This window comes from Psammomys obesus, unplaced genomic scaffold (assembly GCF_907164565.1).
Source record: "Psammomys obesus unplaced genomic scaffold, mPsaObe1.curated_primary_1811, whole genome shotgun sequence".
Lineage (NCBI taxonomy): Eukaryota > Metazoa > Chordata > Mammalia > Rodentia > Muridae > Psammomys > Psammomys obesus.
The window spans coordinates 10,798,986-10,822,118 of NW_026596046.1; the positions used below are offsets into that span (position 1 = coordinate 10,798,986).

General features: G+C 41.2%; 1 protein-coding gene across 1 annotated transcript in view; it reads right to left on the reverse strand.

Moving 5' to 3' along the window:
- Mctp2 (multiple C2 and transmembrane domain containing 2) overlaps window positions 1-22,923 on the reverse strand; it is a 181,008-nt gene extending 158,085 nt beyond the window's left edge. Inside the window, exons 1-3 of the mRNA XM_055623671.1 lie at window positions 22,416-22,923; window positions 8,147-8,209; window positions 6,593-6,701 (exon numbers count right to left, since the gene is read on the reverse strand). Coding sequence (XP_055479646.1) covers window positions 6,593-6,701; window positions 8,147-8,209; window positions 22,416-22,880 — 637 coding nt within the window. The 5' untranslated portion in view covers window positions 22,881-22,923. The remainder of the gene's footprint in view (window positions 1-6,592; window positions 6,702-8,146; window positions 8,210-22,415) is intronic.
- Between the last annotated feature and the right edge of the window lie 210 nt (window positions 22,924-23,133).

Sequence of the window (23,133 nt, forward strand, 5' to 3'; positions counted from 1 at the left end):
ATTTCACAGCACTCGCTTCACAAGTAAAATTCAAGGTCCAATGACAATTCGAAGTCCTCTCTGTGAACACACCCAGCAATCTGTGGAAGCAGGGACCATCCCACATGGAAGAGGACTTGCAAAAATAAAAGCAAATCTCAACAAACATATTGAAATGTCCAAAATTATCGATGCAAACAAAGATTGAGGCAAAAAACAAAAAACAAACAAACAAACAAAAAAAGACAATGCTTTTCCTCTATCCAGTTAACAAAGTTATTGTAAAGTCAGTGGAGAGAACAAGCCTTTCTTGGGAGCAAAGGCATATTGTGTAACAGAAACACCAAACAAGTCAGGTGATCGCAGAACTGAAGAACATTGATGCAAATCCATAATTGACTTGCAAAGATGTTACAAAGCTGTACACACAGTTTAAGACACAAGCACATTCATGAAAACATGATTTGTATTAAGAAAAATTGGGGGCCAGTGAGATGGGTCAGTGGGTAAAGACGTTTGCCACCCAGCCTAATGATGCGAGGTCAGTCCCCAAAAAGTGCACATGGAGAGAACTAACCACCACAAATTTGTCTTCTAATGGCCCCACACTTGCAGTGACACATGTGTCCACACAGGCCATGGGAGCACATGCATGTTATTGTGGGCACACACACAATAATAATTAATAACAGTAGCAAGAAAATACATTTTGGAATAATCTACTTTGGGATATTGATTAATAAAGCATGATACACTCTAAAGAATGTGTCTTTTGAAGTAGAGAACAATAGGCATGGAAAATAAATGCTAGTGATTCAGCATTCTAGAAATCGGGATCCACTACACTTTAGAAAAGAAAAACCTGTTTTCAAAATCACGTTAGGAAAAGGCGATGTAGCTCAAAATTCTGGTGAGGGCTTGTGGTGCCTTCATCCACAACCCTTTGCCCCATGTTGGTCACTACACCTTTGAGGATCATTTTCTGAGTCAAATTAAAACGGGGGGGGGATATAATTCCACCACCACTACAAAAAAGTCCTTCAGAGGACGCTGCTCACTTTGTAACAGAGTTCTAGAAACACCTGCCCGTCCCTCATCTCAGCTCCATCAAGGAGTCTACGTGTCTCTATAGCTCTAGCGTGATCATCTTTTCTTTATAAAGAGAATATACAATCATGAAACTTGGCCCACTAAGAGGAACAAAATTCAAATCAGAGGTGCCATCCACTGGACCGCGTCGGTGGGAGTCTATCGGCTTTCTAAACACCTGCTCATGTGGTGGAGTCTTGCTGTCCTTGGTCTTTAAATGTCTCCTTTCAAGGAGTAGGGACAAGGAATAAAGGGAAGAGGGAGGGAGCGTGGGACCAGGAGAAAAGGAGGGAGGTGCCTACAATTGGGGTGTAAAGTGAATAAATAAATACATTAATTAAATTTAAAAAGTGGCCTCCAAAGATGTTTTTCCTGTCATCTGAAGAGGAAGCTGTCAAATATTTATCTATTCCAGATATGAATAAAGAGAGAATCTGTATTGTAATGGGCTTTTATTGGAATGGGTTATGAATTTGCAAAAAAAAAAAAAAACTCATAACACAAAGAAAACCTTTAGCAGGCAACATAGTGGGAGTGATAACGGCCCTCTGGATAATATGATGAACTGTTTTTCCCCTTGCAATACCAAAGAGTAGCCAGCAGAGGACACCAGCAACACAGTATTCTTTTAGGTCACAGCTGTGGATTTGGATAACTGGTTAGACTATTATCAAGGGAAAACAAACTTTAACACGGCTGCTGTTAATTTCGAGGAATTAGTGATGTAGGGCAAGCGAGGTCATGAAATGGGAGTTTTCCAAGGGTGGAGAGACTTCATCTATATTAGAAATCCCAGGCTCCTGTGAAGGTGGAAGGTAAGGCTGCAGGCCTGAACTCTACCTGCTGTGATACCAAACAGCATGTCAGTCACATTCCTTTCTATGGGAGACTGAGTCAGTCAATTTTCTCTAAGCGTCAACCAAATTACGAAGCAGTGGTACCGAAAAGAGATGCCCGTGTTATATCCCTTCCGCTTTAAATCTCAATGACTTAAAACTACTGTCCAAGGACCACATCAAAACCATAAAAACGCAAGTCTTATTTGCTCAAAAACAATACACCAAGTGTAATTTTACAGCCCCCCAAATAAGAAGAAAACAAGGGATATAGAAGAGGAAATTGATTTTTTTTTTTTTAAAGATGAAATCTGAACAAGGAAAGGAGGCAGGGGTTCAGACAAACAGGCAGTTACTGAGTGGGAAATGGCCATGACGTCTCCCCTAAACGAGTGAGCTCAGAGCCATGCACAGACAAGGCCCAGCATCTCAGGCTCACGCTACAGCAAGCAAACTGCCTGACAAGAATGGAAAAGAATGAAATGCCCACGGCTGGGGCTAGTACGGTGTGGGCAGACAGTCACGTTAGAAACCAAAAAAAATTCTGCACTAGAAAGAGCTCTGCCAAGGTAATCTTTGGTATGTGTCCCCCGCATTTCTAGAACTATGTAATTAAGGCTTTGGCATCACATGACACTGTTCTTATAACCATATTTACTCACATGTATATATTCATGTTTATGAGGGAGGAAGACTGGAAGGAAGCAATGGAGGGAGGGGAGGAAGGAATGGAAGGAGAAGGGAGGAATGGGAAAGTGGAGGGAAAGAGGAAGAGAGCAGGAAGAAGGAGAGAGAAGAGGGAGAGGGGGAGGGAAAGAGAGGAGGAGGGGAAAGGGAAGAGGGACAGAGAGAGAGAGAGAGAGAGAGAGAGAGAGAGAGAGAGAGAGAGAGAAACTGCCACAAGAATACAAACAAGCAACAGATGAGCTGGTCCTGGGAGGCAGCTGTCCACCCGCCCTTAGCAGGACAAGAGTGCTAATCCTGCTCAGCATTCCGAACCACAGTGCCGTATTGGAGTCATTCCAAAGAACACATGGCAACTCTGTGTGTTAGCAAACAAATGCCCCAGAAGCAGAGGACTCCACATCAGCAAGGCACATTACCCACCCTGGCCAACAGAGGCACTGGAGAGCCTGGGAGGCTCCTCTCTGTTTCCTGTGGGGGCAGTCAAGACCCCTTTGTACTTTCCTGATGCTACCTAAGCAGTTTTCTCCAGAAACTGAATGTTCATCCCACGGCCAGGAGGAATACCAAAAACATGGCTATGGGCTGCCTAATATCTCCAGATATTGATGCAGTATTTTGTCTTTTTACCGAGATGCTGCCTAGATAGTTCTATTAAAAGTATGAACTTTAAATCTAGATGATTGCTTAACAATACATCTCCCTTATTCTAATAGTGGCTGCAGCCACTGTGTTATTAAAATCAGGTTTTTAGAGGATGAATCCAAAAACTAGATCATAACATTCTAGACAGAAGTCAGCAAACTTTAGCCCCTGGCTTCAGTCCAGCCCAGCGTCTAATTTGTGTTTGTTTTGTTCGTATTGGTGCAGTTTTAGTAGAGCATAGCCAGGTTCAATTGCTTATCGTTCTTTACAGGTGTCTTCCCACTCTATTAACATAAGTTGAATGGCTGTCACCCAGGCAAGAAGCCTAAAATACTTACCAGTGGGCCTGTGTATATGAACTGTTCGCCAACCTATCTCTTGTCAGAAGGCTTCATAAACAGGATTTTGTAACAATTCTAAGAATATGCTGAACTTTTTGGTAACAGAGAATGATTCGTCAATAGTAACTTCTATCACCAAACCCTATGACATGGAAGCTACGCATTGAAATTAACAGCCTAGCTGTTCCCTTGAGCTGAGGGGGTAACTAAGACATCTGAATACTTTGGAAAGCCCCCATCGTAACTGAAAGCTAATATCTGAACAATTAGATGCATTTGGATTTTCAAATTAAAAATTAAATTTATTATTCTATTTAAGGAAAAGAAAATACAAATACAACTCTCTTGTGAATAATGACTATACACTGTACAATAATAAAGAAATGAGCCTGAAGAACACGATGTTAAAGGGAAAGAAGCCAGGCTCAGAAAAGCCAATGCTTTATGTTCTCATTTTTGTGTAGAATCTCAGAGAAGTTGAGAGTAGAATCGTGGATACTCCGGGACAAGAAGAATATGGGAAAGAGAGAGGGGGAAGAGGTTAGTCATGGGCATAGTGGTTCAGGTAGGCAGGGCAAGAGGTTCCGGGGTTGTGTTGTCCAGTAGAGTGACTATATCCAACAGTAATACATAACGTGTTTCAGATGGAAGATAGTGAATGTTCTCACAATGATGAGCTGAGAAGTGTTTAAGGTGATGTGCAAGCCAACTGCCCAGACCTGATGATTACCTATATTTGTACATACCCAAACATAATGCCCCACAAATACATGGCTATAAACAATTAAAACATCAAAGGAGCATCATAGCACATATGAACCCCAGTGTTCCATTCTCTCTCTCACATGACAATGGGTTAATTATCACTCACGTACACTGACTAACCTATAGGGATATGCAATGATTGTATTAGAATGATGCACTAAGAATGGGATGGCCAGATACCTCATGGTCATAATAGAGAATTTAAAAGATCAGAAAAGGGGGCAGCTGTCTCACAAAAAGGAACCCAGGGCCTAGGACTAACTTCAAAGTTCCAGACTTAGAAGAAAGGGAATTAAGAAAAAAATTTAAAGGCAGATATAGAGATGATATATAGATATACATATATAAAGATGATAGATAGATAGATAGATAGATAGATAGATAGATAGATAGATAGATAGATAGATAGAATGTGAGGGTGTATGTGTATGCTCAAATCCACATGTGCATGAGGTCTCAAAGTTAAATACAATCTCTCCAGAATGCTCTTAAAATCTGAGGACGTTGTCACAAAAAGAACTTGATAGTAGTCTTTATTTTATTTATGTTTTACAGAAGCAGTCACTGGAACACCAGGTCATCTATAAGTGGTCACTTTATATTGATTAATGATCACATTACTCAGACGTTATCTCAGGTATGAAGATCTTTCTCATTAAATTGGCGTGAAATGGATCTATAGACATGAATGTGCTTATGCCAGATACAGAACACAAGAGACTCAAGTGATGGATAAGGAATTATGGTATCGAATAAACAATAAATCTATTTGCTAACAAATACGATGGAATAGCCTCTGTTTTGAAAACTACGTATGAAAGGGAAGAGGGAGAGAAAGAGACGGAGAAATTTTTATTAACAAGAAAAGATATATTTCGCACAGTTTTGACATGCAGAAGCCAGAGAGGTGGGAGCGGGTGTGTGGAAGAATTGGCAGCACACATACATACAGTGTGGAGATTAGTAGGAAGGTTTCTGGGGCAGAGGTGGGGTGAAGAGGAGAGTCTGTGTGGCAGGCAAGCCAGTCGTGCTCCTGACTGAGAAGCGGCAGATATGAGAAGTAGAAGCTGACTTCCATAGAATTCTGCACAGGGGCTGCTGCAGCATACACTTAGCAGAGGATGGACTGACATTCCCTTGAACACTGATGATACACAAGGACCAGCAAAGCAAGTGTGGACAAACAGGAACAGACAGCGTGGGCAGTAAGCCAGAAATGAAGGCCTTAAATGGCAGATGGCAGGAGCTGGTCAGAAGCAGAGTGGGAAGAACCTGGCAGGCACTACCTGCTCACCCTGCCCAGCCGCATGTCTCAATCCTCCTCACTGAGGGCAGGCCACAGTGAACAAGGATGACATCCATAAGTGGGGGCCCAAGGACACACAGAAACGACGTTAAGTGAAATAAGCTCAGAAAAGCTAATGCTTTATGTTCTCATTTATATGTAGAGCCTCAGAGAAGTTGAGAGTAGAATGGTGACTACCACAGGATAAGAAGAATATGGGGAGGAGAGAGGGGGACAGAGGTTAGTCACGGCATAATGGTTCACCTAAGTGGGGCAAGAAGTTCTGAGGTTGCCTCTTCAGAGACACAAACGTGCAAAGGACACACAGCACCATGTTGAGTTTAAAGAGAAAAATATATATTTGCAGAGAAAACCATGGTCTGTCTTGAAGATGTGTTGTAAAGTAAAAAGCAAAGCTTACTGCATAATGATATAGTTATTGTCATCTCAAATTAATTTAAATATATATACACATATTTATGGAAATGTATAGAGACATGTATAAAAGGCAAGCAAAGAAAAGACAAATAGGTAATAGTTTTAGGGGGATTCTGTGGGTGACCTCAAGGCAGGAGGGAAGAAGTCAAGGCTATTTGCATCAATCAGTGCATCCGTTGACCTCATCTTAGTAATCCATTTACTCCTTTCACTAAAGTAGTAAGAGCAAGTGACTATTTTTTTTTTTCTGGATCATTGATATATGCAAAATATAAATTATCATGACGATTTCATTCTAAAATAGCTTTACATGATGTTACTATTACTTCTTTTTAAAAGGATACCAGCATTTATCACTTTTTAAATAACTCATAGAAAATGTACGTGGAAGAGTCTCAGGCTGGAGGTCCAGAGTGATTGTTGAGCTCCTCTCCAAACAGTGTGAGACAACAGTTGACTCAAACTTCCGTACCAGGGCACAGGGAGAGCCTTTAAAGCTACTGAGCAAGCGCACAACAGAGCAACCTTACCGCAGCGATCCCGAACCACGAGGTTGCGGCCTTCCTTCAGGTGTATGGTGAGGAGGTATGCGAAGGGGCTGGGGAGGTGACTAAGGCAATCACCAGCTTCTCCAAGAGTCTGCACAGAAGAAAACGACATCTGAGTGAGTGCAATGTGGGCCCGAGCCGAGGCACTGCCTACTCTAATCAGGAAAGACAATAGCCCCAGTGGTCAAGTATGGAGCCCTGCTATCACATGCTTTGATGACATGGTTATTACTGCATTATTTCCTCCTACATGATTTTATCTGAATTCAGAGATGAACTTTCCAAAAGGTAGTATGTGACTGTCTGAAACCTCTAAATTCATTCATTGTGAGATTTCTACAATGATTTCATTCATTATAGACTTGGACTGGAGAGATGACTCAGCAGTTGGACACTTGCTGTGTAATTATGAGGACTGGGGTTCCATTCCCAGCACCCACATAGTAAACCAAAAACATTCTATGCACATCTGCAACTCCTACTCCTAGGGAGGTGGAGACAAGGGGATTATGAGGGCTGGGTGGCTTCCAGCTTAGCAGAGAAAATGGGAGTCTTGATTCAGGGAAAGGTTCTGCCTCAAAGGAACAAGTGGAAAGTGATGGAAAAGGATGCCTTCCTGTAGCCTCTGCATGCATAATAGGCCAGAGTACCCACAAGCAGAGGTATACATACGTGCATACATACATATATACACACCCAAGGGGATGGGGAATAAACTAATTTAAAAATAAGGACAGAGCCCTGGAGAAGAAATAGCATGACGAGCGGAGGACAGAGCTGGCTGCCACCAAGGTTTGTCCACACAGCCACCTCAGCGGTGGATCTCTCCCACGTCTTGCCTACACTCCCACCAAGCCTCACCAACTCCGGTAGTCCTCCTACACACGGGCTGCAATTTCACCTTCCTCAGCCTCAGCCTTCCCAATCGCCAGGCACTTGTGTCTTCACCGGTCGTGTCCCCAGGTCCACACTTGGCTGTCTCGGCTCTGTGCTCTCTGGCTTCGGCACATTTCACTTCGGTGTCTCCATTTACCCTCCTGCTCTCCCCTCCCATAAGCTCCGTCACTTCCCTCCCCAGGAATTTATTAACTTTGATGGGCCACAGTGACAAACCTAAGTCTGTTTTTGACTAGACTGCGAATTGTGTGAATCCTATGCAACGTTTGAGTCAGTTCAGATTTCTGCCTTTCTTCAAAGAGGACATATGGAATGGTTTATTATTCATCCATTAGGCACTCAATGAATTGATCCTGTGGCTGCAGGTGTCCTTGACAAGCTTCTTTGCAAAGTTTCAGAGGGCTTCAAAAGGCTTTGTCTCCTTCCTACCAAACTCAGTTGCAGAGTTACTGTATATTTTTAGACAAATCTATTCCAGGCTAACCAATCAATAAACCTGAATTAATTTCTTCCAGCTAGAAGTTGCAAGACCTGTTTCTATGGGTGGGCAGCCTTCCATATACTTTAAAGAAGAAGCCAGTAAACACAAACAGTGGGTAACGCTGACATCAGTGTTAGTTTGTAAGAAATGCCACTCACGGATCGTTCTTCAAAATGCTGAGATGTCATAGAAGCATTCAGATCCCCATTGCCACGTGTCTTCTGCAAGAGTAAAGAAAATCCTGCTTTAGGAAAGCAAATGAGTATTGACTGTGATGATATCCTGCCACAACCCTTTGGAAATCAGATATTTGCATGCCTGGTTTCAGCTATGTGGGAGGCTTTGCTAGCTGTGTGGCAAGAAGAGGTGAACAAGAAGAGGTGGCAAGAAGGCGTGTCAGTCAGGCTATGGCCTCTGAGACCCAAGTCACTGATTAGAGCATGGCTAAGGCACTAGATTATGAGTATATCCACACATGCAGCTTTAATCGCTGTGGAGAAGACCAGGAGAACACATAGCCAAGTCGCTTTCCAGGGAGGACTGCCTGGCCTGCAACCACCAAAGTCAACTGTGCTGCAAAGAATCCAGCACGTCCACAAATAATGAAATCTTTCAACATGTGATCTGGGAAACCTTTCTCCAACTAGACATTATGGGTCTCACAACTGTCTAATCGCCGGTGCAACTGGTAAGTAGGAATTCCCAGTGAATGACTTTATGGTATGACAGCTGGTTCTAGTATGAATATGCTCCCATATACATCTGTCAATAGTAAGTATGAGGCCCAGCAGCCTACTTGGTCTGGTAGTACATGAGCAGGTGAGGTAACATCTAGAAAAGCTGAGGGTTTTGCAGACTTAAGGAGCAGAGTGAGAGGGTGACACCTGCAGAGAAACACAGACGGGAGAGGACAAGGTGCATGCGCACCTCTCCTGGAAATCTCAGCATGTTGCCATTTGGCTGACACATCAGCTTGGATAATTACTTATATGAACAAAGATAACGCTTCTGGCTCTAATGAAAGGCTGGGTGACTCCAACATCAGTGTGGGGACGAGCAGGAGGCCTTAAGAGATTGCTTAGACTATACAACACTAATATGCAGACTATATTTGGAGACACAGATGACATGAGTCTTTCTTTCCGTTGGGGACATGTTAAGCATCCTTCCTCTCTAAAACATAGTCCCCCAAACCTTGGGACAGTTCCAGAAAGAGAGAGCCATTTTTCTTCCACCATAACAGTGGGTGAATAGTTTCAAACAAGCAGAGGCTCTCTGGCACACCATGTTTGGGTAACATGGGTAACATGGATTGGGTAACATACAAAAATGAGCCTGAATACTAGTAAGCTTTCAGCTGGAAAGAACAGTAGCCTTGGACTCTTAGATACTACTATTCTCAAACTTTTCTCTACCCTCACCAACACTAAGTCCAGTGTCGCCATATCATGAAGACATCATGCTTAATCCATATGAGCTCACCCAGGAAGGAGGGAGGGAAAACTTCTGAGCTCTGAGTTCTCTCTAGAGCTAAGACACTTTATTTTCTTACCCCACTACCCCCACAAGTACCATCACTGTCCTGGCATTAAAAGGTGTCCTAACCCTCCTTGTGGGGCCCAGCCTAAAGACAGACAAGAGTGCAGCAACAGGTCAGGCCGGTGCCAGAAAACCTCTCCTTCAGGTTCACGGTGACTGGAAGTTTCTGAATGACATTCAGGCAAGATAGGCAGGGCCATCAACAATTAGATTCTTACTCAACTTTCTTGATGTTAAAGGATTGCTTGCATGTATTTTATAGCGCCCATTATCAAGTTCCATACATTCAATTCCTGTCTGGTTTACTATACCCATACTGATGTTTCAGCCCCCGGAACCGTCAATAACCAATGCTCTCTGATGATCTGCAGCCTAGAAGGTGTCCACTACTATTTTGTTTTATTAAATGAATAAATGTTCTAGGCGATCAATCCCGTTTGAATGTAGTCCTACCAAGCTGCCAGGTCTGGGATCACAGTTTCAGTTAGTTATTAGTCAAGGGTCATGGTGGCCTTCTATCTCCCTTTTATTGTAAGCATTTACCTACCATCTATCATCTGTTTATCATATCTCTATCATCTATCTATCTATTTAATGTGTGTGTGTGTGTATGTTTGTGTGTGTGTGTGTTACCTACATGTATAAACACGTACCATGTGCTTGTCTGCTGCCTTTGGAGGCCAGGAAAGGATGTTGGATCTCTTGGAACTGGAGTTATTTAAGGTAGTGTGCTGAACCTGGGTCCTTTGAAGGATCAGCAAATGCTTTTAATTGTTGAGTCATCTCCCCAGCTCCTCATCTTCCCTTTTAAAATGGATGGATGGCTAAACCACATTATGCCAAAGCACGGTAGTGTGTCTATAATCTCCAACATTAGCCTTACTCTGTTTAGTAGTAATGCTACTTAAATGATGAAATTAGTCTACATATGTGCCCATAATTTATACAGTATTGAAAAGTAAATGCCAAGCCTTTATTTAAATACACCATAAGTTTCCCACTTATAGCAACAGGGAAATTCCATGTGAGCAATGACATTAATTCAACATTATGGCTGGTTTTACTCACAGAAGTCACAGAACTTAAAGTTATGGTTCCCACAGCCACTGTAACTGTCACACACCATCTATACACATGGAGGAAGGAAAATGATTACCATAAGAGCAGGAAAGCATTCTATATGCACAAGAGGACAAGTTACAGCAGCTGGGAGACACATAACTTACACTATTCTCATGCACTCTCGCACAGAACCCAGAGAATTATCCACTGGGCAGAATCCACAATGTTCTTACGTCCTCTGTAAACCTAATGACTCGATTTATGGCTTCTGACTCTGTGTCTTTGTAAAAGGAGCACAGTTACAGTTATGTCGAAAGGAATGGCTGATGTCAATTAGACATTGGTGTTTATGTTCTCAATAAAAATAATCAAGCAAAGGGGGAAAAGAATGATCAAGTATGATGGGTTTGCTTAAATTAACCACAAGTCACGTATCACACATTAAGATTTCCATGTTGCTGTGAGTGTCGTGGCTTTAAACAGGTGCAGATTTGAACAACTGCTCTATGGTTAGTGTACACAACAACTCTGGTACTCAGAAAACCCGTTCATTCTATCCCACCATGATAAAAGCTTTCTCTTAACTCTCACCCAATGATCTATTTCCATCATGAAATTTTATCATTTATAGATTAACTTGCCAAAAAGAATCATACAGTATGTCAACTTACGGCATCTTTCCCTTTGCACAGTGCCTTTGAAACTACCCAAATTCCCATCCTCATTACAAATAACAGTCTATTGCGTGAGTGTACAACCTGATGAATTAATTTGAATGACAGGAATTAATACAAACTGAGCACTAGTTTTATTTTAGACAAATTGCTTTAAGCACATACTCAGGAAAGATATGGATACTTTTGAACATTATAAAATTGAATAAATTTCACCAAATTTATTAAGACCTATTATCTCATATAATGTACATGTGAAGGTTTTCATCTCCCATACAAAGCAATACGGCCTTTGTATTTTATACTTAACATATATAATTTAGTATTGTGTCCCCTTTAGATATGAATCCCCAATTTGATAGAACAAAAATTCATTAAAATCCAGATGGGAGTAGGTAGGATTAAGATGGACATGTATGTGTGTATGTATATATATATATGTATGTATGCATGTATACACACAAACACATCTCCCAGGGCCAGAGAAATGGCCCTGCCGGTGAAGTGCTTGCTGAGCAAGTGGGAAAACCTGAGTTTGATTGCCAGATCCTATGTAAAGAACTGGGTGTCTTGTAATCTCTGAAGCTTGCTGAAAAGCAGCCTGGCCTGTTTGGTTGACCCCATGCCATTGAGAGACCACCTCTCAGCAATCAAGCTGGTCACCCAGAGGCTGACCTGTGATGATTACACACATGTAGAAACATGCAGAAACTTACACACATGCAACTACATGTATTTGAATGTGAATGCACTCTCACATGTGCAAATACACATGAGCCTGCACACACACACACATACACACACACTCACATGCACACATACAAATCCTGTTACTAAGGATCTTAAAAGCAAAGCGTCAGTGTGAATAAATGAACTTTTCTTTTCTATACACTCAATGTAATCTCGTAGGAATGTCACCTTCCATGTGGCTGTCAGAGGACCTTGTCATGCAGTATACTCAGGAATGAAAACAAAGTGTGTTTTTACTGGGTGCCTGATTTCAGTAGAACAAAACATATAACCACACTCAGAAAAGCTGACAGTAAGGGGCAACACTGGATGAGATCAATTGTTTCATTTTTAAAACTACACCATGGACACATATGAGTGTAGACCTGAATATTATGTGGCACATGATTTAAATTCTGTTATCCGCTTTAGGCTTTCAACACTATGAATATTTAAGAACAGAAGATCAAATGCAAACATCTATGAGACAAAGGGAGTAATAACATAAACAACAGGAATATGATGGCCAGACAGACCAGATAGGCCATTAAGCAGTCACTGGAAACAGTAACAGAATAAAGAGAAGGCAATTGAGCCAAATCAACACATCAACATAGCCTTTCCATATCTCACTGTGCACAAGCTATCAGGAGGTTCTTAGCCACACTGTCAAGGTCTAGCTTTAGTTTTCTCTCACCTCCGAGATTGTTCCAAAAACAAGATTGCAGAATACCATCTGACTTAGCATTCAACATATTAAGTGTATGTGCACAGACATGCCTGTGATGATATAAAATTGTACTCCGCAAACTACAGCCCATTACAACACTCAGCTGTCATTCTGTTCTGTTTAAACAAAATTCATTTCCAGCTCCTCTTACTCATTTCTGTGCCCTCCATGTTGTAACACCAGCAGGAAGTTGAGGCAGATACATTTTCATCCACAAATTCAAACACAGTTCTAAGTCTTTCTATTAATTTTTGACATTTATAGGAGAAAAAAAAAACTGACCAATTCCTGATAGAAGTGCTTAGCCAGTTCCCAGGCACTTCTTGAACTACAAGTAATATTTGCAAATTACCTTCCATAAATTCTTGCATGCTTCTTTGCAAAAGATGTGCTAACAGAACAATCCATCCCTTTATAGTTGCTCATCACTTCACAATTCAGAACCACACTATCATCTTCTACTAAGGAGTCTAAAGCTTGTCACCACATCACAGTTTACAAAACAGAAGCTAGAGCCAGGAGGCTAAATGTCCCTAGCAAGAAACAAGAGAGTTAGGCCTTGCTTGCTAGGGGACTTCAAGCACATCCTCTTCGCCAGACTGCAACTGTATCAAAAGTACTGATAGCAGTCACCTCACAAGGCGTGTTGGGGAGCAGAAACACCAATAAACAAGGATCTGACTCAGCATGACCTAGACTCAAACCCTTCACTAAACAAGGATGAGTTGGGAAGACCTAGACTCAAACCCGCTTCTGCTATTTCTTTGTGACTTTTTTTTTTTTTTGCTTAAATATCCAAATATGAAGACATTCCCCAAAGGGCAAAGGCAAAGACTTACCCTGTAGGCTTTAAGAAAAAAATTAATTCACAGGATATTTAATGAATGACACTGTACTAGGTAAATTCCTTATAAATTAATGCATTCCAATGAGAGAATGCAGATACAGATGTTACAGAATTCCTTACAGTTACTATGCTAGCTTATTATTATTATTATTGTTATAATAATAACAAAGATATAGCAGATATCTTTGGAAGATATAGAGCCAAAATGTTCATTAAAGATGAAACACTTTTATCCCATTTTGGTCATTAAAATTGTATGTCTGTATGGAGTTACTATATTACACTTCATAAATATATGTAACAATAGGAAATACGTTATTTCTGTCTGTGTGTATGTGGTTGATGTGAGTGAGCATAGATGCATCCATGTATATGAGTATAGATGTGGGTATGTGCAAGACAAGCATGAGAAGGGCAGAGAACAACCTTGGGAGTACATCCTCGCCTCTGCTTCATTTGAGACAGGTCTCTATTGTTGGTTTTGCACTGTTTGTACCAGGCTAGCTGCTTTGTGCATTTGAAGGGATTTTTCTATTTTTGTTTCCCATTGTCTGTAGGAACACGGGATTACAGTGTCCAGAGCTATGTGAGGTTCTTAAGTGCACTCTAGGGGTTGAAACTCAAGTCCTCATGCTATGACATAAGTGTGTTTTATACCTAGGAGCTACTTCCCCATCCTGACATTTATTTTTAATTGAAGGTGCCTAGTAACCCAAGTCCTTCTCCTAATTCTCACCAACAGTCACTGTTCTCATGAAAAAAGTATTTGAATGGATGAGGGTGAAGCCTTGGGACTTGATATTCCCTCCTACTCATTGGCCATCAGGTTTTCTCAGAACACCATCACCTAATCTTACCCCCACTGTCTGAAGCATTTGTGGGGATCATGCCCGACACACCACTGACTGCTGGCTCATTTGCCCTGTGAGAGGAATGGCATTGAACCTCAGTTTCATTTGCATCTATCTGGCACACTGAGGGCACCAGGCCATCACTGAAGTCTAATAGTCATCCTACAGAGTGGAAAAGTAACTTCTGTAATGTCTCTGATTCTCAAGTCTCCTCACTTCTCTCCTACTTCTTCATTGCTCCCTATTCATGTCCTCCACATGTTCTTTGTGAAATGAACACATTGTCCCTGGCACCCAGTAGTTTTAGGAGCTTCATGGTTGCTGGTCTCATGTCCGGAAAGACTTCTCCAGAATCACACTATACACAACACACACACACACACACACACACACAGAGAGAGAGAGAGAGAGAGAGAGAGAGAGAGAGAGAGAGCGCTTGCTATCTTGAGTGTCTTTTCAGGGCTAGAAGTATAACGCAGTTTTTGTTCATTTGCCCAGAATATTGCCTGCTTAATCCCAAACGCCCCAAATAATGCTGGTAGAAATTGTAAGCGGAAGATTGATTACTCAAATGTTGTTCCTGACTATTCTTCGTAATATCTCTGCACAGTGCTCTCAAGCATGTTTTCCATTTAATGTTTCTCCATGGCACTTATCACTTCCTAAATCATCTGTGGACTAATCATAGAAACTCCATAAGGAAAGGAGCTTTGTGTTGTGGCCTGCTATGTTCCTAGTGCCAAGTACATCACCCATGGATGGTAAACAAAGATGGAGATGAAGGAGATCACGCCCATTAAGACCGCTAGAACATGCCTTATATGCCAGCCTCATTGACACCATGTTGAGATCAAACAAAACGGTAACTACAGAACTGAAGTATAGTGAGCTTGAGGCATTTTGCTTCATTTTGCAAGCTATAGGCTGCTTCTTCCCCTCTGTGGCTTTCATATTGTTTCTCTGTGGTCACTGAACTGATGCTCTATGGTTGTAAGGCAGGTCTTCTGGAAATATCTGAACAGGAAGCATCATTAACTTACCATATGAAGTATTGCCAAAGGTAGTGTTTACAACTCCAACTGCCAAATAAACTTTGAGGGAAGGATGTACCATGTAGCAGAATTCATGGAGTATATTGAGGAAATAACCCTGCTATTCAGTATTTGTACCTCAGCATTATGACGCTTCATTAGAAGTCAGTCTTTAGAGTCACATGGCTACCAGGTAGTTAATACCATAGTCTCCCAGCCTGTTGACTTCAAGTCAGTGACACATTTACATAGGAACAGCCAGGCCAGGCTCTAATATTCTTTTTTATCTACCTCCTCTTCCTGTACTAATCCCTTCCTCTCTGTATTGATTCCTACTCAAAGCACATGGACGATGCTTGTAAGTAAAGTAAAAGCAGGCTCACTATGAAAATGAAGCAGGAAGAGAACATTGGGTGAAGAGGTGGGAAAAAAACATAAAGAAAAGAACTTTATGTTCTTTCTGAGATTATGAAGAAGAGATTACAGGGGTAAGGAAGAGGAAATATACAAGAGATGGAAGAAAAGCGCTTCCCAGAATGAGAAAGAAGAACAATTCAACCCTAACAACCTGGGCTTGAGCTAGCAGAGAGAATGTTGGGACTGCCTGCAATGGAGACAATGACTTCCAGCCACACAACTTGGGTCCATGTTTCCAGGAGCTCTCAACACACATGATTCCGAGGACCCAAAAGACGTTAATGGAATCCTCTTCTCCAGACCCTCCCCTAGGAAGCCTTTTCACTCCCATTTGGTGCTGTGACTGCTCTGGGCACCTGTGCTAATTTTCCTGCTGCTACCTGTCTTATGTGCTCTCCCAACCCATCTTCCATTCCATTCATTTTTATCACTCCCACCCCTCCCCCACATGCACTTTGTATTCTCTTTTTATGTTCTGACTAAGCGGACAGTTCTCTTCGTGTGCTGACACTGGTGGTTCTGGAAAGTGGCTGGAGAATTCAGACATGATGGTTATTTGAGGTATTCTCACAAGGATACAGGTTCTGAGAGAGGCCAAACAAGGAAGACGTGCACATGGTGTGTCCTTTAGACTAGAGTCTACCACCTCCCTCTGAGAACTTACAAGCCAAACGCCCTAACCAAGGATCCTTGAAAATCTGTATCTGTCCTTGTATACAAGGCCGGTCACATGACAACCAGTGGCCTCCTCATTAGTTCGCCCCTATCCCATGAAAGTTATTGACATCTGTGTGCTAAAATAAACAACAACAAAATGAGTCAGATCCAGGAGACTGATAGCTGATGTCAAGTCTCTGATGACACAAATTCAGCAGGATTTCTATTGTCATTAAATAAAGCAAAATTAATAAATTCAGATTACCAGTTGTTGACAGGTTTAAACTGTAACATCTCCACTTTCTTATTCCTTTTCACACTTGCAGCTAACATCTTTTAAAATAGTAAATTTAGAACACTTTCTCTCAAATATGGCATCTAGAAATACATTAAAATATATAAAATATATATTAACATATAAAATATATTTGCCACCTAAAATGTGGGTAAAAAGTGAAAAGGAATAGAATCAAGGAGAATGAAGCATGACTATAAATAAAAGCAATATTACAAGAGTACACTATATAATTATAGAAAAAAATCACCATGAAGTCTATTTTGTATTTAACTAATAAATGCTATTAAGCAATTTTTACAAACCCACAAATAAAACTCTATTAACCTGGGTCAATTGCTATCAATGATTTTTTTTAATTAAATGTGGTTGAACATATGCTGTTACGGGCAAATAACAAGACTGTCAGGAAAAGACAGATTGGACATTCCTCTTGAAGCCCTGTCCATTCTTCAAATCATTGAGCATTTATGGAGAAGAATGAAGGATAAACTCTTTTTTCCAATTGATAAACTATGAACTCGCAGGGAGTGGAAATGATCCATCTTATTCAGAGGGGACCAGGGAAGATTGAGGCATTGTGAACAACACACACTAGATCTTCAGTTTCCAATAACATCCTTCACAATGCTTGGTCTACACAGCACTCAAATATTTATATTTATTCAACAAAGACTATTGGAAGGCTGAAACAGTAGTTACGTACCCATAGCTTGAATGTCTTTCTAATTTGGAGTTATTAGCATATCCAAGCCAAGAAATCTACTCAGATGCAGAGAGATGCAAAGATAATAAGGATGAGTGTCAAGATATCATCAACAGGTTTACTTTCACATATGGACCAAGCTTAGTCAATCTACCTCATTTACCTTTTGTAAAACAGAAACCTATTTCAAATTTAAAAATATTAAATATCATGAAAACAATGCATCATAAGTGTTAAAGTCAAAATAAAAATATCCAAGCCCATTAATGAGTAGTAATGTCCAAAAGAACATGGTCAGAGTATTCCCCCATTCCTAGTGTCCTTTATCCACAGACATCTACTAGACACATTGCATGATCGACAGATTTTCATCTAAAAGTAAACACAAATGCTTAGGCTGAAGAATCAATTTTTATACAACTGTATGATTAATTTGTAATACATAAAAATAATCCCTTTACTTCAACATTGGAACCTACTTCAGTATCTAAGAGTAATTTATTTTTTAATTAAATTTTTATTTTTTATATTAATTACAGTTTTTTCACTTTGTATCCCAGCTGTATCCCTCTCCCTCATTTCCTCCCAATCCCACCCTCGCTCCCTCATTTCCTCCCATTTCCCCTCTCCAACTTCACTGATAGGGGAGGTCCTCCTCTCTTTCGATCTGACCCTAGCCTATCAGGTCTCATCAGGACTAGCTGCATTGTCTTCCTCTGTGGCCTGGAAAGACTGCTCCCCACTCAGGGAGGGGTAGTCAAAGAGCAGGCCACTGAGTTCATGTCAGAGACAGTCCCTGTTCCCCTATGAGGAAACCCACTTAGATACTGAGCAGCCAATGGGCTAAATCTGAGTAGGGTTCTAGGTTATATGCAGGAATGGTGCTTGATTGGAATATCAGTCTCAGAAAAGACTCCTATGCCCAGATATTTTGGTTCCGTTGCTCTCCTTGTGGAGCTCCTGTCCTCTCCAGGTCTCACTATATCTCACCTCTTTCATAAGATTCCCTGCACTTTGCCCAAAGTTTTCTTAAGAGTCCCAGCATTTGCTTTGATACACTGCTCAGTAGAGTCTTTCAGAGGCTCTCTGTGGTAGACTCCTGTCCTGTTTCCTGTTATCTCCTTCTTCCAATGTCCATCCCATTTGTCTTTCTGAGCGAGGATTGATCATCTTACCCAGGGTCCTCCTTCTTGCTTAACTTTTTTAGGTGCACAGATTTTAGTATGTTTATTCTATATTATAGGTCTAATATCCACTTATAAGTGAGTACATACTGTGTGTGGTTTTCTGCTTCTGAGATACCTCACTCAGGATGATCTTTTCTAGATCCCACCATTTGCCTGCAAATTTCATGATTTCCTTGTTTTTAAGTGTGTAAATGTACGACAATTTCTGTATCCATTCCTCAACTGAGGGATAAACTGAGTTGTTTCCAGGTTCTGGCTATTACGAATAAAGCTACTCCAAACATGGTTGAACAAATGTCTTTGTTGTGTACTTGAGCATATTTTGGATATATGCCTAAGAGTGGTATAGCTGGATCTTGAGGAAGCACTATTCCTAATTATCTGAGAAAGCATCGGATTGATTTCCGGAGTGTTCGTACAAGTTTACATTCCCACCAGCAATGGAGGAGGGTTCCCCTTTCTCCACAGCCTCTCCAGAATGTGTTGTCACTTGCATTTTTTTATCTTAGCCATTCTGATGGGGGTAAGGTGAAATCTCAGGGTCGTTTTGATTTGCATCTCCCTGATGACAAAGGACATTGAGCATTTCTTCAAGTGTTTCATTAAGAGTAATTTAAACAAACAAAAATATCCAAGTGAACTGATTTAAAGTGATCATCGAAATCAGGAGTAAGAGTTAGAAATTTGGTGGAAAAATTTAATCTCTTCTTCCAATAATTACACAGGCCAGTTAGCCTTCCTGAAACAATGAAGTTTTGACAAAACCAACAAAGAGAACAGTCTCCTCCTTGCTGCCCATTGATCGAGATGTAGAACTCTCAGCTCCTTCTCCAGCAGCATGTCTGCCTGGACACTGCCAAGCTTCCCTCCATGGTGATAATGGACTAAACCTCTGAAACTGTAAGTCAGCCCCCAATTAAATCTCTTCCTTTATAAGACTTGCCATGATCATTGTGTTCCTTCACAGTAATGAAACCCAGACTAAGACAAAGTCAGTAAGAGGAAGTGGTGTATTTCAGTGATAAGCCTAGTCATGCCTTTGTTTGGAAGAATATAGATCTGGAGACTTTGGATTAAGAAAGCAGTGGAATGCTTTAAGAGCTTTTTAATCATCCATACTGGTAAAAGCATGGAAGACAGTGGTGCTGAGAGTGGTTTGAACTGTGGGGACCTGGCTAGAGGTTTCATTGGAGAAAATTTTTTCTATGTTTTGTAGAGATAGTTCTTATGACATTTTGGTGAAAAAATGTGCTGTTTTTTGTGCTTGTCAGAAGAGGCCGTCTGAAGCTAAAGTGAAGAAATTGGGATTAATTGCATTGCCAAAGGAAATCTCAAAACAGTATAGCATAGACTCTGTCCTGTGGTTCATTTTTATGCAGGGCATTTTGGTAAAATGGAGCAAGCTGAGACAGAAAAAAAAAAAAATGGAAAATGTATGGTTCAAGGACTAAAGGGACACCAAGAAGCTAAATCATGTGTTTAAGGGAATAATCAGATGAAATCTACTAAATGGAATTAAAAGAGTGGTGACCTCCGGGCAAGATCCCACCCACAGAAGCTTCCATCTTGTCTAAAGGAATTAAAGAAAAGCATAGGTTCAGGTGTGGTAGTACATACGTTTAATCCCAGAGCTCAAGAGACAGAGGCATACAGACCTCTGAGTTCAAAGTCAGCCTGGTCTCCAAGACAAGCTCCAGGACTGACAAGCCCAAGCAGCGAAGAAAACCGTGTAAAACAGAAAGTTTTTGGTGAAGATATAGTTGAGGAAGGGTGCCGTGTTCCAGCCCCAGAAAGCAGCAGAATTTGTCAGCTTCGGCCAATTGACTCTGACTTTAGACTGAAGAATAGATGAAGGAGTTCTGGAATTTCTAAAAGAAAAGTGGCTGAGGCCAGATGTTTGGCAGGGGTGTCCCTGCATGGAGGCCCAGAGAGGCCATTGCATGAAACTGTGAAGTTGAAGTTGCCTTGGAGACCCCAAGATATTGGAGATGCCAGAGTCTTGTGATACCTGTCAAGGAAAGCTACTAACTGGGAATGGAATTAGCCCAAAAGAAAGACCTGTGTTGCAGTCAACAAAGATGAAAGAAGTTGGAGATCTGAAGAGAGCTTTTACATGGAGTACAAGTTTGTCCAGCTGGTTTTCAGTCTTGTTTTGGTCTAGGATTTTCTCACTGTGTTCTCTTCCTTGTATTTGGGATGGTAATATATATCCTATGCCATTATAATATGGAAGTATGTGATCTAATTTTTAATTTTGATTTATAAGGGATTAGAGTTAAGAGATTGCATGACTCTCAGAAGAGACTTTCAACTTTGGACCTATAAACATTGAGACTGATAGACTATGGGGATGTTTGAAGTTGGACTAGATACAATTTGCATTATGTTATGGGTACAAGATTATGGGGGTGAGGGAGTTTGTAGTAGGTTGAATGTGTGGGCCCCCCCATAGACTCGTGTTTGAGAATGCTTGGCTCATGGGGAGTGGCACTATTAGGTGTGGCCTTATTAGAGGAACTGTGTCACTGTGGGGGTGGGCTCTGAGATATTTTATGCTCAAGCTCTGGCTAGTGTGGAAGATAGTCTTCCTCTTATTACCTTGGGATCAAGATGTGGGACTCTCAGCTCCTTCTCTAGCACCGTATCTGTTTTGCATGCTGCCATGCTTTCCACCATGATAATACTGGACTAAACTTATGACACTGTAACCCCCCCCATTAAATGTTTTTCTATATATATAAAACAATGCTCGAGCAATAAAAGTTTGATTACTGATTTCTAACATCTTTTTTCTTTTTTTTCAGAAAATTAAGGGAAATTCTCAAAACCTAGTATACATACTGTCCCATAAGTTTACATAGACCTATACAACAGGAAGAAAGAGTACCCTTTGGGCTCTGGTGGTCAAAGACAAACATCCACACCATCTAAAAGGCAATTTGCGTACGTTATCTACAACAGTGGTTCTCAGCCTTGCTAATGCTATGACCCTTTAATATAATTGCGACCCTTTAATACAGCTCCTCATATTGTGGTGACCCCCATAACCATAAAATTATTTTTGTTGCTACTTCATGACTGTAATTTTGCTACTATTATTAATTGTAATGTAAAGATAAATTAATAATGCATGATGCCTGATGTGAGGTCTGCGTAAAAAGGTCATTTGGCCTCCAAAGAGGTCATGACCCACAGGTCGAGAACCACTGTTCTACAAGGTCTAGAAAAAAACACACTGTGTTTCCATTGTCTGTAAGTCTGAATGAGCTAGTAACAGTATCGAGAAGGCAAGATTGCTTTCATTTATATACAATCTTTTCCTCAGTGTGAAAAAGGTAACCTAATGAAGGTCAGAAGAAAAGGAAAAAGAGAAGGAAGAGGAAGAAATAGGAGGGGGCGGGGTGACAAAAGGTTAAAGTTACATGCTCAGGTCTTTTTTGCCAGGAGATGAAACAAAGAAACCTTGTCCACTAGAGCTTCTGAAGCCTCAAACAGTCCTAGAAGGTTCTTCTCTGCTAGCTTTTAAATACATAGAGGTCAGCCCTAAAACAAACGGGAACACCAGTGCAATCAATAGTACATTAATTTAAATTCTCGTAAGGATAACCACAGTTCCTACCCAATTTTCCCAAGGACAATGAATGTACCTTAAAAACATAAAAAAAAAAAAAATCAAAAAGCTGGGAAGTGCCTCGGCCTTACCTCTGGCTCTGCAGTAGCATCTGCTCCAAGAGGCGGTTTGTGCATTTCCAGGCCATTCTGGCTGGCTGCCAGCCACTCCTCTGCAGGAGAAGCATAGATCTCTTCAGAGTCGGTGTCTGCCCAGGGGACGTGGCTTGCTTCCTCCTGGCTCCAGTCCAGTTCTTCCTCAGACTGCTTCAGGGAGCTGCTGCTGCTCTTGGGAACGATGCCTGCAGTAGACAGGCTGTTGGGTACCGAGGTGTAGGACGACTGTGGCCCTGAGTAAGGTCGACCCTCGGGAACCAAGGCCTCTGCCTCCAGGAGGTCAGGCACCGAGAGGCTGAGGCGCCGGTCCAGTTGATGTTGCACCCTTAAATCCAAGGGTTTACTTGGTGTCTTTTTAGACTTCTTCTTGCTCAGGTTGATCAGCAAGGGTCTGGTCCGCTGTTTTAATGACCCCCAGACGGATGGTTTATCCAGATCCATAACTGGATGAAGAATCAAGAAGTCCACTCCTCATCAGAGTGTGTCTCTACCGGGAAAGGGTGGGTGACTTCTGCAAAACAGACCATAAGGAGAGGACATGAGCCTTCTCACTGTGAAAGGGCATACACAACAGAAACTGACTGGGAAAACTGGCTCTCTGTTCTTTAATGAGAAGTGAAACATTAATATCGCAAAAGGTGATTTTTTTAAAGAAACATATTTAAGAGTTATCGGTGGTAATAGAAAACTAAAG